General features: G+C 42.3%; 1 protein-coding gene across 1 annotated transcript in view; it reads right to left on the bottom strand.

Moving 5' to 3' along the window:
* The window catches only part of GUCY2F (guanylate cyclase 2F, retinal), a 39479-nt gene that overhangs the window by 13146 nt on the left and 12961 nt on the right, over positions 1-13372 (bottom strand). Inside the window, exons 6-15 of the mRNA XM_027904948.1 lie at positions 13183-13279; positions 12552-12686; positions 11191-11271; positions 10003-10179; positions 8926-9082; positions 7405-7554; positions 5388-5536; positions 2900-3063; positions 2412-2604; positions 2152-2326 (exon numbers count right to left, since the gene is read on the bottom strand). Coding sequence (XP_027760749.1) covers positions 2152-2326; positions 2412-2604; positions 2900-3063; positions 5388-5536; positions 7405-7554; positions 8926-9082; positions 10003-10179; positions 11191-11271; positions 12552-12686; positions 13183-13279 — 1478 coding nt within the window. The remainder of the gene's footprint in view (positions 1-2151; positions 2327-2411; positions 2605-2899; positions 3064-5387; positions 5537-7404; positions 7555-8925; positions 9083-10002; positions 10180-11190; positions 11272-12551; positions 12687-13182; positions 13280-13372) is intronic.

Raw genomic sequence — 13372 nt, forward strand, 5'->3', positions numbered from 1 at the left:
TCACAGGAACCCGATTAAGGGTTTGTTTTTTTTCAACTGTCATTGAACCTTGGACAAGACACTGCTGATCAGAATCTCTTCCAATTTAATTCCCATCCTTATCAGTACTTTCTAATTTGTTTCAAGCTTTTCAGGAGAGGAGCTATATCCATCACAGGAAGTTTTTTCAGGTTTTAGTCTCTAGGTACTTCTATAGCACAACTGTAAAGGCACTGTTGAGACTTCTGGGCCAATGCTTATCTAAGCATTAATGTGTGCATGCTAACTAATGTGACATATGCATAAAAAAGGGTCTTGTTGGAGACTTTTTAATTCATGCTTTAATAAGAGCTTTCCCTGGGAAAACAGTATCTCACAAAGCATCACCTCTCTTTTTCTTGTGATGATGACATGACAGCAGCAGCCAGAAACCTCAGTAAGGAACGAAGCTCCTTCTGTAGTAGGTATTGAAAGGACACAAAAAGATGGTTCCTGTCGAAGAAACACTCCTCACTGAAGAGGATTTGATTCCATCTTAAGAAGTACAAGTAAAGGGAGCCGAACTTCTACTGTTGTCGGTGGAGGCAAGTCAACTTGATCAACTGAGCTACGAGAGCCTTTCTACACCTGCACCTGAACAGCTCTCCAGGGCTCACTTATGTGTCCTCAAAATTAATGCAGGTTCCCTAAAAATCCTGGAAACACCTCCATGTGTGTGCCTAAATTCAGATTACCTACTCAGTGCAATCATCTAGCCATTTTTGTGAAGCTCACAACCTAGGAGAGGCCAGATTTTTAGGGTGAGGTACTTAACGCAGGAAGTTCCTAGTTCAAAACCAACCCTACAGCGTAAGCATTTCCAAAAGACTTCTCTGTGTTGAAAGCATCTGAGACTTAATTCACTCACTGCCTTCACTGCCTGGGTGTGTTCTCCCTTGTCTAGACAGCTTCAGCAAAAGGTTAGCAAAAATTTTTGATGGTAAATCTCCCACAGTAACAAGTTTCAGAGGAAACCAGACACCCTGTGATGAGGATGTTATGACCTAGTTGTTTAATTACACAGGTTCACAGGTTTGCTTTGAAATGGCTCTTTCCCAGGGCTTTCAAGTGTCAGTTAATGAGTGGTTCTGACCAAGACTGCAACAATTGTCAGGGGTGCTGCAGACTTTAGGAATCTAGATCAAAGTACAGGGCTGACTGCCAAAGAGCCTGACCAATAAACAAATCTTCAGCCTCAGTGGAAAAGCTTATTCTCTCATCACGATTCTCCCCAGTTGTCCAGCTCCCGCCCAGATATGGATGGCATGGAAACAGCTGAGTCAGCTGAGTTATCCTGGACATGCAGTGAAGTCAAGAGTAGAGAGATAAGATTCCAGGATTCATTTAAAGCAGGGGAGAAACTGCAGACCAAACCTTGGTCTTCTTGTCTTCTTTGCCTTACCCATGAATTGCCACAAGTGGACCATGGACATGGGCCAGCAGAATTTCCCAGATGTGGAGCTCTTCACTGGAGTTGAAAGGACATGGGCAGCCCATGCCCAAGTGGCATTTGTTGCTTTTTCAGAGAGGTGATTATGAGCTTTGCTTGCCACCACTCTCCAGAGAGCAGCTGAACTGCATAACTGGGGGTCACACCCATTCTCTGTCCTTTCCAGTACAGTGAAAGTGTCAGCCATGTTCTCCTCTGCCCCAAGCGCCTCCTCAATGCTTTCATGATGCTGACAATTCCCTCTTTGTGCCTTTTTTCTCAGGAGAAATAAGGTCTGGGGTTAATCAAACTCTATTGTCAGCTCACTAGCTCAGAGAGCTGGATTGCTTTGGAACATGGATTTGTGGCCGCTCCCATGACAGTACAATGCTGCCAGATCTGTGCAAAACAAGATCTGCCTTCTGCTTCTTTAGAAAGAAAACAGCAACTCCTTCTCCTCCTCCTCTCACACCCAATACAACAATTCTTAGCAATTCTGCATGCCAGGTACTTAGAGTTCATAAAAACAAGAAAAAATATAACTACCCCCTGTACACATCACCTAAGGATAAATTTTTTGGCAGACTGCATGGAAGACACGTTGCAGAACTGCTGTCAGCAGGAAGCAGCAGATGTTGCACATCAATTTCCTCTCTTTCCATGTTGAAAATGTGCTGCTCCTGCAGGTGGGTGCTGCTGCCTACCTGTGTGCAGCCCGATTCGTATCCTGAGGGGAATGTCTGGCATATGCCTCATTTTGAATGTTCCTACTGAGCTGAGGATGTCCAAGGACATGTTGGCTATCTCAGCCGCGTGCTTGTTCCCATTCCGTTTTGGTAGTCCTGAAGCAACCATGTAGGCGTCACCAATTGTCTCCACCTAGCAAATACCATTACATTAAAAAAAATAAACTAAAAAATATGAAAAAGATGGAAAGGAGACATAGAATAAAACTACTCCTCACCTTGTAAACATCATGATTTCCAAGAACAGCATCAAACAGCGTGTAAAGGTCATTCAGCAGGTCAACTACTTCAATGGGCTCACTGAGGGCTGAAATGGATGTGAAGCCCACAATGTCACTGAAGTAGATGGTAACCTGGTCAAAATACTCCGGTTCCACAGTACCGCCAGTCTTGAGGGCTTCTGCCACTGATCTGAAATAACAACACCAGCAAAGATGGCAGGGCACAAACCCTTTTCTACTGTATGCCCAAGAGCTCAGACTCGTTTGTCTTTCTTGTTTAGAATATCTTTCACTAAATAGAAAGCTCTATCTGGCTGTAACAAGTACTGATTAAAGTTTCTTACTTTGATTGGAAGGTGCTGGCCAAAATTGGAGGTCAGCTGTACATTGTTGCTCACTTCTGGGGAATATTTTTATCCTGTCTAGCCATGAGTTATTTGGTTTGGTTTGGGTTTTTTTACACCACCTTAAGTACTAGTACTTACGGGGGAAGCATTTGTGACAGTAGTTTTTCTGTCTTCTGTTTTTCAATCTCTAGCTCTTCGGTTCGCTCCCTGATTAAGTCTTCCAGGTTGCTTGAGTATTGCTCAAGCATCCTGAGCATTGAGTCAATGATATTGGTCTTTTTCCCTTTGTTGATTGTTTTGAACTGGAAAATAAAACTGGAGAGTTATTTGTCCACCTCATTACACCACTGTAGCACTCTAAGTTTGGAGAGGAATAAAAAGTAAACACTATTTTAAAGGTTCAGTGCTAAGGACTGGCTTTATCTATGGGAAGAGTTAAACAGTGAAGGAAAAAGGCAAATTAGAAGGTGAATTTGCATCAATAGTGATGGAAGCTGCCCAGGAGCATGTTGCTCATCTATGAACTTTCAGTGACAGTTCCCTTACATCACCTTACAGTAGTTGCCAATATTGTTGTTATGGAGTCTTATCAGGCTACAACCTGATGGATTTGCAAACCCATTTATCCCATGACCAATCTTTAAGGTAATTTACAAATTTTTGCATTCAGGGTATTAGCAACACTTACAACTTGCTTACATGTTAATGTACTTAAAACCAACTTTGCACACTGGCATGTGTGTGTACTGCCACCTCCATTCTCTATTCTTCATTAAGTTGTAATTTCTCCTCCTGGCCTGAAGTTGAACCTCTGGAACCTTTGGATAATTTGTGGCTTCTGAAGCTGCCTTAGATTCAACAATGGAGTCACTAGGTCTAAAATTGTTCCCAGCTTCATAGAACCAAATGGTAAAAATTCTGGATGTTTGTTCACTTGGTGTCAGACCAAGTAAATCAGTAGATCAGTAATTATTGGGTAAGAACTACCTTACGAGGGAGTATGTGTGTGAGGGCAAAGAGCTAGGCTGGGTCTGCAGGCACATGATCTGCAGCCTCATGGCAGGAAGACCCATGTAAGGCCTGTAGCCAACATGGCTGCACCCATGAAGAACACATGGCAGCACCGGGACCCAAGTGGCTGGGCTGTCAAACAATGGGGCATGCCTGGTAGCCTGCCCACACTGCACCCCCTGGAGCCTCTGACTGGATGCAGAACCCCTCACTTTGGCCAGGAAGACACTCATGTGGTCAGTGAACCAAAGGTCCTGCCTAGAAAGAGAGGCCACGGTAGATAAAGAGGCACATGTAAGGTCTCCCTTTTGCCTGGTGTTTTTGAAGTTGTCAACATGTGACCTTCCAGTGGTAACTGTATTTTTCTCTTCTTATTCTTTTTTCTCCTAATCTCTCTTCCTTTACTCTTTTCTTCCTCTTGTGGGTAACCTAAACACCTATTTTCTGTATTTCACTTAAGTTGTGAGTCTCTCATTTGAGTTGTATAAGGTTTTGTGTTTGCTGGGTGTAGCAAAAGTTTCCTACTCTATAGGAAGTCCCAGTAGCCTGTTGTAATACTTTTGTGAAGTTGCACGTGATCTCTGTAAAACCCTTTTTGCCAAAAGGCCTATTTTCTCACCAAACTGAAAAAAAAAAAAAAAAAAGTCTCTTAGAGAAAATGTAGTCTTTTCTCCAGACATGAACTCAAAGTATCAAAGAACCAGAGATGGTTGCAAGAGTTCACAGGGACAAAATCTCTTGAAGTCTAAGTGTACACCCAGTAAAGCTAGACTGGGGTGTAACACTTGGTTTGAGGAAATGGCTTCAAGTTGTGTCGAGGAAGGTTTACACTGGATATTAAGAAAATTCTTTTTTCACATAAAGGGTTGTAAAGCATTGTAGCAAACTGCTCAGGGAAGTGGTGGACTCACCATCCCTGGAGCATTCAAAAAACTTGTGAATGTGGCACTTTAGGACATGGTTTAATGGCAAACATAGTGGTGGTGCTTGGTTGGTGATTGGACTTGATGATCTTGAAGGTCTTTTCCAATCTTAACAGGTCTATGATTCTGTAACCTTATAAGGACATAGGAACTGCACTACTGGATCAGAAAGGGGGTTTATTTTGCCAGTACCTGCCCATTAGACTGGCCAGTAACAGATGTCTGGGAAAGCTGTTCAAACTGGGCTCAGGTACAGTCATATTTCCCTGGGATGTTCTCCCATCCTCCACCAATCTGGAGGTGAGAGACCTCCTATGCCAAATGTCGTATCTTTGTGTTTAACAGTCTTTGGCAAATTTTTCTTTTATTCACCTTTTAAACACTTTAGAAGATTTAAACAAACAAACAAACAAACAAACAACAAAACAAACCATATAAACGTGCTATCATAGTTTACAAATCATTGATCTCCATGAGACCTTCTGTGCAAGTATACTGCAGATGTGAAGACATCAAGCCCGTGTCCAGGCTGCTTCACCACCCCAAGGTCAGGACAAGTCTAGGGCTCTTCCACTTCTTCATTCTTTAAGAACTCAGTTAAAGAAAAAAAAAAAAAACAAAATAACAAACAACAGAACACTTCTCTGTCAAGTACAAGCAAAAGAATTACACCCTCTGCTGTATTCACTGACCTTATGAAATACCTCCTCAAAGGTTGGACGTCTTTCAGGGGCTTCAGCCCAGCATTGCTTCATTACCTGGAGGCATGTCAGGGGGGCCACCTCAGGGGCTATGTTTGGGCGGCACAGAGGAGGGGGCTTCTTCACTTTCTTTATGATTTCTGTGACAAAGAGGAGAATGGAAAGCATGTTGTGAGATGGAGGGCTATGATAGGGGCAAAGGACTTTTCACCTCTCCCTTGCTTGCTTCTTCAGCCATTACTGTTATTTCTCAGCACCCAATGTCTGTGTCAAATGAAGTTGGAGGTTTCTGCCTTACTCTGTCAGGAGTCTCTTGAAGGATTTAAAAGAGATTCATCTGCTTTCTTGTCCCTGGAGAACCAGGTTATGAGCAATAAGGTGGTTGGATGGGGAAAGGATGTGTGACAGATGGATGTGTGAGCCTGCAGGCTTTTATTTAATGAAGTTCCCTCTGACTCTCTCCACTAGGATCGGTAGTCTTCTAAAACAGCAGAGGTCAAATGGCTGAGCCCAGACAGGAAGAATAGCAGCCTCTGACCTTTCATGGTTAACTAGGAACCAGTACGTAGGAGGTTATGGGAATGGAGACAATGCAAACAATATTAAGGGGGAGAGTTTGGGTTCAAAACAACATCTGGGAAATTGCTCCCTATCTAGAGGTGAAATGAGACTAATAAGGAACTGGGTTTGGGCTTTCAAACCCTAAGAAGTCAGTCCCTAAAAAAAACCCACCAAAATTATTGTATTTGGAAGTTTCATTTTGTGTAGTGCAGAGCAGTCAAATGGAGTGAAAACCACTCTCTCTGGCTGGAACTCTGCATTTCCACAGCTGTTGCTGTGAGTAGCCAAAGCTTTTCAGTGTTGACAGTTTACTTTAAGGCTCTTTAGTTCGTTCCACCCGTCTCCACCAAATGAAATAATTGAAGCACCTGGCCCAAATAAATCGACAGGCAGCCAAGGGGAAATGCCTTCCCCAGATTGTTTTAAAGTTCACACCACAAGTGAAAGCCCCTTAAGGATTAAGACACAATGAATAGAGATCCATCATTTTATCAGGCTAGGAAACTGGACTGAACTGTGTTCATATTTGTTGGACATTCTGCAAGGGGACAAGAGCTAATCACATCACAGGCTACATCATAGGTCCAGCTCTGATTTACAGGGTGGGATACATCTTAATCATCATTGTCATTGCATTGTTGCAGCATCTTCAGACTCAGCAAGGTCAGGCTCCCATTTTTTCAGGCACTGAAGTGGCAGTTACTGAATGGCCATACCCTACTTGGTGACTTCCCCGCTTAAAACAGGTTGAGAACAGGCTGTCACTAAAATTAGCTCAATTTAGATTGTTCTCACTCCCTCCCTGTTCAAGTGCTTGTGACCTGACCCAGACTGCAGTGACTTTACTCTTTCCATGCATGCACAACAGGGTTGCACAAATGAACAGTTCCCAAGGAACTTACCTCTTTGCTATTTCTGATAGAAGTCACCTTATATATAAGTAAAAGGTTAATGATATATCACTTCAACCTCTGTTGAAGAGAGAACCTCTTTAAAGGGGAAGAATTAAGGAAAAATAGATGGGCAGGTGGACAAAATAGGACGTTTGCAAGGAATCCAGCTCAAAAACCTCAACCCCCATGATGCACATAAAAATGGGCTGTCAAGTGAAAAGTTAAGCAGTGGGAAGCTATGGAAAATTCTGCTATCAGGTTTCAACCCATACTGTGGTAAAAAGTCAGAGTTTGGACAGGGAACTGGAGGTGCTGCAGTGGCCTGACTGAGGTCAGCCCTGAAGCATCTTGAGGGGTACCCAGAGCCCTAAGGCTGTGAGTGGAACTACACAGTTTGATGTTTATTATCGATGTTTTGTTGAAAACAAGCTTTTGGCACTGAGAAAGGCCATGAGATTCATACAGTATTTCCATATTAATGTTTTAACCTAGGGGCTTGACAAGACTTTTTCTAAGTGCTCCATCCGAAGCCTTAAAAATATACTGTTGCCTACCTTCAGCTGAGAGTTCTGATGTGCAGTATGGTGGACCCCGAGCAACCACTTCTTGTAGGATGATGGCAAAGCTGTAAATGTCCCCTTTGAATGTTCCTTTTCTGCGCATGTCTGGGTCCCTCAGTAACTCAGGAGCTGTCCAGAGCAATTCTAAAAAATTCCAGAGCATCACATTTCTTACACTTGAGTTCAGACTCTTGCAAAGTAAGTGCTTAAGGGAATACCTCATTTCAGTCATTTGAGAAAAGGTTGGAAAGTCCTTCATTATTTACTGGACCAAATCTTTTACTTCTTGTGATGTATTAGAAATATTAAACTTCCATTCTGACAAAAAAATTTGAATTTTCCAGATTTCACTCTACTTTAAAAAAAAAAGGTTTAGTACCAACAAATTTTATCATTTAACACCAGCCTTGAAGTTCAGCATAAGAAGTCACCTCACCATTGCCGAAAGGTTTAACTTTTTTTTCTTTGATTTAAAATATCTCTGAGGCAAAATGTTGGCACTAAAGCCTGGATTTCTTGTTACTGTTGTGTCTCTTTTAAAAAGCAAACAATTAGTAACATTATTTCTGTGGTACTTCTTAAATGAAAGTAGTGTATGCAAAAGTAGTTTGTGACAATCGAAAGCACAATCAGTCTTTGTAATCCAACAGTTCAGGTGATGAAAAACACTGTTGTAAAACATATCCAGCCTCATCAAGAAATGAAACTTGAAACTGTGATATTGTTACCCTGGTAACTGTGCATTCTGAATAATGGGAATAATGAACGTTTCAACTACTGCAAATGTATTTAACTTCCGTAAGGGACGAGAAGGTCTTCTGTCTGGTAACTGCCCTGTCTGAGACACTGGAAATGTGTAGGCTTCAAATCCCATGACAGAAGGATCAAAACATGACCTACTACTTGAAACCATGTTACAAGAATAAATTGGGATATCAAAGGAATCCCAAGACAAGGGGCAGGTGAAAGAAATCCTGTCAAATCTCCAAACCTGGTCCCATGAGATGTTTTTCCTAAGTGATGGGAATCTCATGTGGCAGCCTTTGGTAATTGTCATGTAGAGGGGCCTATTTCAAAGACATTTGCATAATTTTGTGTTTCAGATGGCTTCTTTTAACAAAAAGGCTCTCTGCATGTGGATTAATGTAAGACTTCAAATAGAGGCCTTGGTCTAAGTATGTGAAGCCAATTCTACTGGTCACAGAAATTCAGTACTGGTAAGATTTCAGGGACAGTTAAATCCTGCTCCAACTGCAACAAGCTTACATTCTGTCACAACTTACAATAAAATCTATTTTCCTTACAATGACACTCTGTTATTCACTTCACATTCAGGAAGTCTAAAAAGAACTTAGCTTATCCTTTCCGAAAATAGTGACATACAGGAAACAAGATGTCATGAGACTGAGAATGTAAACCCTTATGTAGCCACTGGCTTGAAATTGTATTAGGACAAACATCCGTTAAATTGATGGAAAAATATTTCCAAAAAGAAGATTTCCTCATGCCACCTACCTTCTGGGGATGGCTGAACATAGGGGCATTTCTGTGCTTCTAAGAGCTCGTTATAACCGTAGTCAGTGATCTTCAGCACAAACCGGCCATCCACAACACAGTTACGAGACTTGAGACGTCCATGGGCAAAATCTCGGTGATGCAAATATCTAATTCCCTAGGAAATACAGGAAAAACCGGAGGCTGTTCCTTAGGATTTATATTATTAATCAGCATTCAGAGACACCAAGCCAAAATGTCACCTTAGATGGCATCAGATAACAGCATTGACTTTATGTCACATGCAGTCATGATCAAACCAATAAACTATGGGAGAGGTTCAGAAATGGATTAGGAACATGAACTAAGTTGTCTGCACCATAAAGTAACATTGGAAAAGTCTAACAGCTTTAGGAACACTCAGATTCCTCCCTCTGTAGCCCTAGGACTCATTGCACTCGTAAGTCCCATTTTTAGGCAAGGGAAAGAAAGCAGGCACAAGTGGTACTCAGTGGTTCAGTCAAAGGAAGCCGTGAAGAGCTGGATACCCTTATCAAGCTCCCTCCAGGAGGTTCAAAAGGTGTATCACAGGCTGCAAGAAGGGTTCTGGCAGTCTACCCTTGAAATCCACCTGTCTCAGATTACTAGTTTACCATTATGGAATGAAAACAATGGGACATGATTGGAAGGATTGGAACACTCTGCTAAAGGGACCATATGTGCAGCCATCCTGTGGCAGGGGATGGACACTGTTTGGTTCTATGGTGGATGCATTTCTGATTTACAATAAGATAGGGCCTTTGAAAAGTATGAATTTGTCACAAAATTCTTTGTTCTAGGTGATCAGTTGCAGCCTGATGTGTAGTTTTAAGCTCTTATCCTGCTGTGTAGTCTTTAGTCCTGTTACCCCAAATAGTGCTCCTCTCGGTAACAAAATTAGCACAGGAGTTCTCCATTAAGGATGCTGCATATCTGTATAATTACATTCACATTGGTTTTCCCTGTATTACTATAAAAATCCCAAAGTTCTGAATCAAACAGCTCAGTCAATATAAAAGTCACATGCAGATCATACCTCAGCAGGAGCAATGTACTTACTTTAATTAGATCCATCACAAGAGAGGACTTGAACATCCAGTCCAGTTTCATATCTTCATTTCTCAGCAAGTCCTCCAGGCTCCCTCGGGAGCAGTACTCTGTCACTATGGCAAAGATGCCACAGTCAGAGAAAAAGCCCAGGAACAGATTCACATTTTCATGACGCAGATCTTTCATCTGAAACAAGACAGTGAATCACAGCTAGACCAAGTCAGCCAAACATCTGCTCCGCAGCTTCTTGATATCATTAGATGTCCTTACCACTCTTGTACTCCCAAACAGCCTTCCATACAAGGATGGGGAAGCAAACAACCTTTGTGATTGTTGTTTTTGGCTACTCAGTGCTCTTTTCAAGCTTTGCTTTCCTTTGTCTATCCACTAAGACAAAGAAAGAAAGATAGCAAAAGCAAACTGAACAGAGATTTGTTTTCTGTTTAGACAGGCCAGATTGAATCTTTCAATAGGCCAGAATGGCTTTGCTGGGGTAGATTGAGTTCAGCATGTGGCATCTTGCTCTGGGTCTGGTCTGATTTGTAAAGCAATACCATACTTAGAGGGTCCAAAGTTATCCATCAGTGCTGCCTTTGGAGACATGCTCTGGTAAATTTGTTGTATTTATATGCATTAAAATGCCACTGCTATGTTAGCAATAGCTGTCAAAAACTAATGGCCTTGAATCTGGAAAATAAGTATGCTTTCTTGTCATTTAGTAACGATAATAAAATTGAAGACTAAGACTTTTAACAGGCATCTTAGGTGGAGACACAAAGCAAATACCAGAGAAATGCAAAACTGTCTCTGCATCATACTGTCAACATATAATACATGGAAGTGTCTACCTGTGCCTCACACTGCATAGGGATGAGCTCCCCCAAACCACTCTGCCTTTGCAGGCAAGGTCACTTGGAGGATTCACTGTACATTTAGCATTGTAACAGCTTTGAAGTGGCAGATCCTGGGTGGGGTTTTGCAAACTGCTGACTCCAACATATTGGTCATTGGTAAGTTTGTGAGATGCAGTCATGCATGGCCCGTTCTACCAGATTTCACTGGACAAGACTCATTGACAACCATGATGCATGGTTCAATGGATAAACAAGAGACAAGGAGAATAAGAACACCGTGAAGCTGCAGAAGTCCCCCCCGAGAAAACTTCCCTCCACACACCTCTTTATCCCCTGTTCCTACCTTCCTTAAGATGCTGGTGGAGCTTTGCCGCAGCCTGTGAATTGCTCCGGTCTCAAATTTTTTCAGCCACACCCAGTCTCCCTGTCCACAATCACAGAATCATAGAGTGGGTAAGGGCAGAATAAACAATGACAGATCATCTAGTCCAACTTCCATGTTCAAGCAGGGTCATCCTGGATCTCATGGCACAGGACAGTGTCCAGACAGTTCTCAAATATCTCCAGTGAGGGAGACTACACAACCTCTCTCTAAGACAACCTGCCCCAGTGCACAGTAACTCACAGAGTAAAGAAGTTCATCCTCATATTCGGGTGGAACTTCCAGTGCATCAGTTTCTGCCCATTGCTTTTTGTCCTATTGTTTGGCTCCACCAAGAAGAGCCTGGCTCCATCCTCTTGACACCCTCCCTTGAGATATTTGTACACACTGATGAGGTCTCTCTGTTGTCTCTTCTCAAGGCTGAACAGGCTCAACTCCCTCAGCCTTTCCTCATAAGAGAGATGCTCCAGTCTCCTAATCACAGTACAGTTTGATGAATGGTAGAGCAAGTCTCTGAACAATAGCTAACATTGGGACCTAGGTCTGAATTCCAGATCCTTCACTTTCAAACTGGTTAGGGATTTTTAATGTTCTTGGCAGTAGATTCTTTCTACACTGCACCTGAATAAGAATATTCTCAAAAAAGGGGTGAGGAAGGGCTTTCACCTGGACCAGAACTTCATGCCTGGAAGGTGTATTAGTATCTGATTAGCAATGATAAACTGATTAAAAAGGAAAGCAACTCTGGCCAGATCTTTTTTCTGTCATTAATGATAGATGCAGTTTATTTTGCTCCTCTTCAGGTAAAGTCACCATGCCATTTTTTCAAAAAGCTGTATTTTCAGGGAAGAACTGATGGATGGGGTGAATATTCTCGGCTATTGCTTCTGCTTAAGCTCCACACAGTCCTGGTGGCACAAGAGGGAATTTGAAAGCCTTTATCTGCATATTTGGATGCTGTTTTGTAAGAAAGTTCCTTATTAGAGATGTCACCAGCTACAGACTGTCCTGTAAGAAAGGTTCTTCATGGCGTCTTTAGGTGATGACTTCTCTAACAGGGACCAGACCTGGCAATGCTACATATGCATGTTGAATATCATTATCCCACAGGACTCAGAGGGAGGATTGGGGTAGAGTACCCCAACCTTTACTTACCTTAAGCACTGGTAAGTCCGTGCTTGGGATTAACTTATTTTCATGCTTAGAGTCTGTTTACAGAGTTCCCGTTCTGCGACCTACAGTACTGTAGCCCAAGACTTTCCCACTGGAGCAGTTCAGTGAACAGAAGCGGGGGGAGAAGGCTGCATGAGGTCTCTACCTACCTCATACAAAGCCACATTGGAGGTTTCGTGAGTGGCAACTGTGCTTTTCAAGGAAGAGGAGCGGGTTACAGATTTCAGGCTTCTGCTGTTGATTGCTATGCTGTTTGCATCAGTCAGACTGTCCAAGGTCAGCCTCTGGAAGGCAAGGAAAGCAGATGCAAGACAGCTATCACTTTTGGATATAAATCTCCACTCCAGCTCTGTCTTGGATCACAGATTTCTTGGTAAGGAAATCATGGGATCATGCCCCAGGAGGTCACCAGCTCTGGGTGGGAGCCAGCACAGACCAGGAATGGTTTCCAATAGGTTTGAATGCAGACACTTTATTGTAGAGTAAAATGATTCATCTATATGGACATGCACTATAATACACCATCCAACCTCAAAAACAAAGAATAAGCCCTGGCAGTTAGAATAAACACAATCAAGGATACTACTTTACATCATCATAAAATCTCTGACGTCTAATTTGAGACTCAATACCACTCAACATGTGGGAAATTTTCTGATATGCAGGGGAAAACGACAAGGAGAAGTGAATACCTTCACAAAGATTCATGGGTATGAAAATACCACACAGCAAACCTATTTCAGTGTTCCACCAGATTACTTTCACGAGTAGAAGACTTACCTTTCTATGTAACTCTGGGTTGATGAAGATGAGGTCATCCAACGTCACTATTATCTTGTTTGGACCCTTGAAAAGCTGGTTGTTCAAGATACTCTGCCTGAAAGGTTTGGAGAGTCACAGTTATCATTTTCAGGTAGGTAACCAGTTTGCACCACCTCTGAATTCCCCACATATGGCTTCCCTGCAGTAT

The sequence above is a fragment of the Empidonax traillii genome, unplaced genomic scaffold, assembly GCF_003031625.1.
Source record: "Empidonax traillii isolate 1590-97213 ecotype Southwest subspecies unplaced genomic scaffold, ASM303162v1 scaffold1105:size522451, whole genome shotgun sequence".
NCBI lineage: Eukaryota > Metazoa > Chordata > Aves > Passeriformes > Tyrannidae > Empidonax > Empidonax traillii.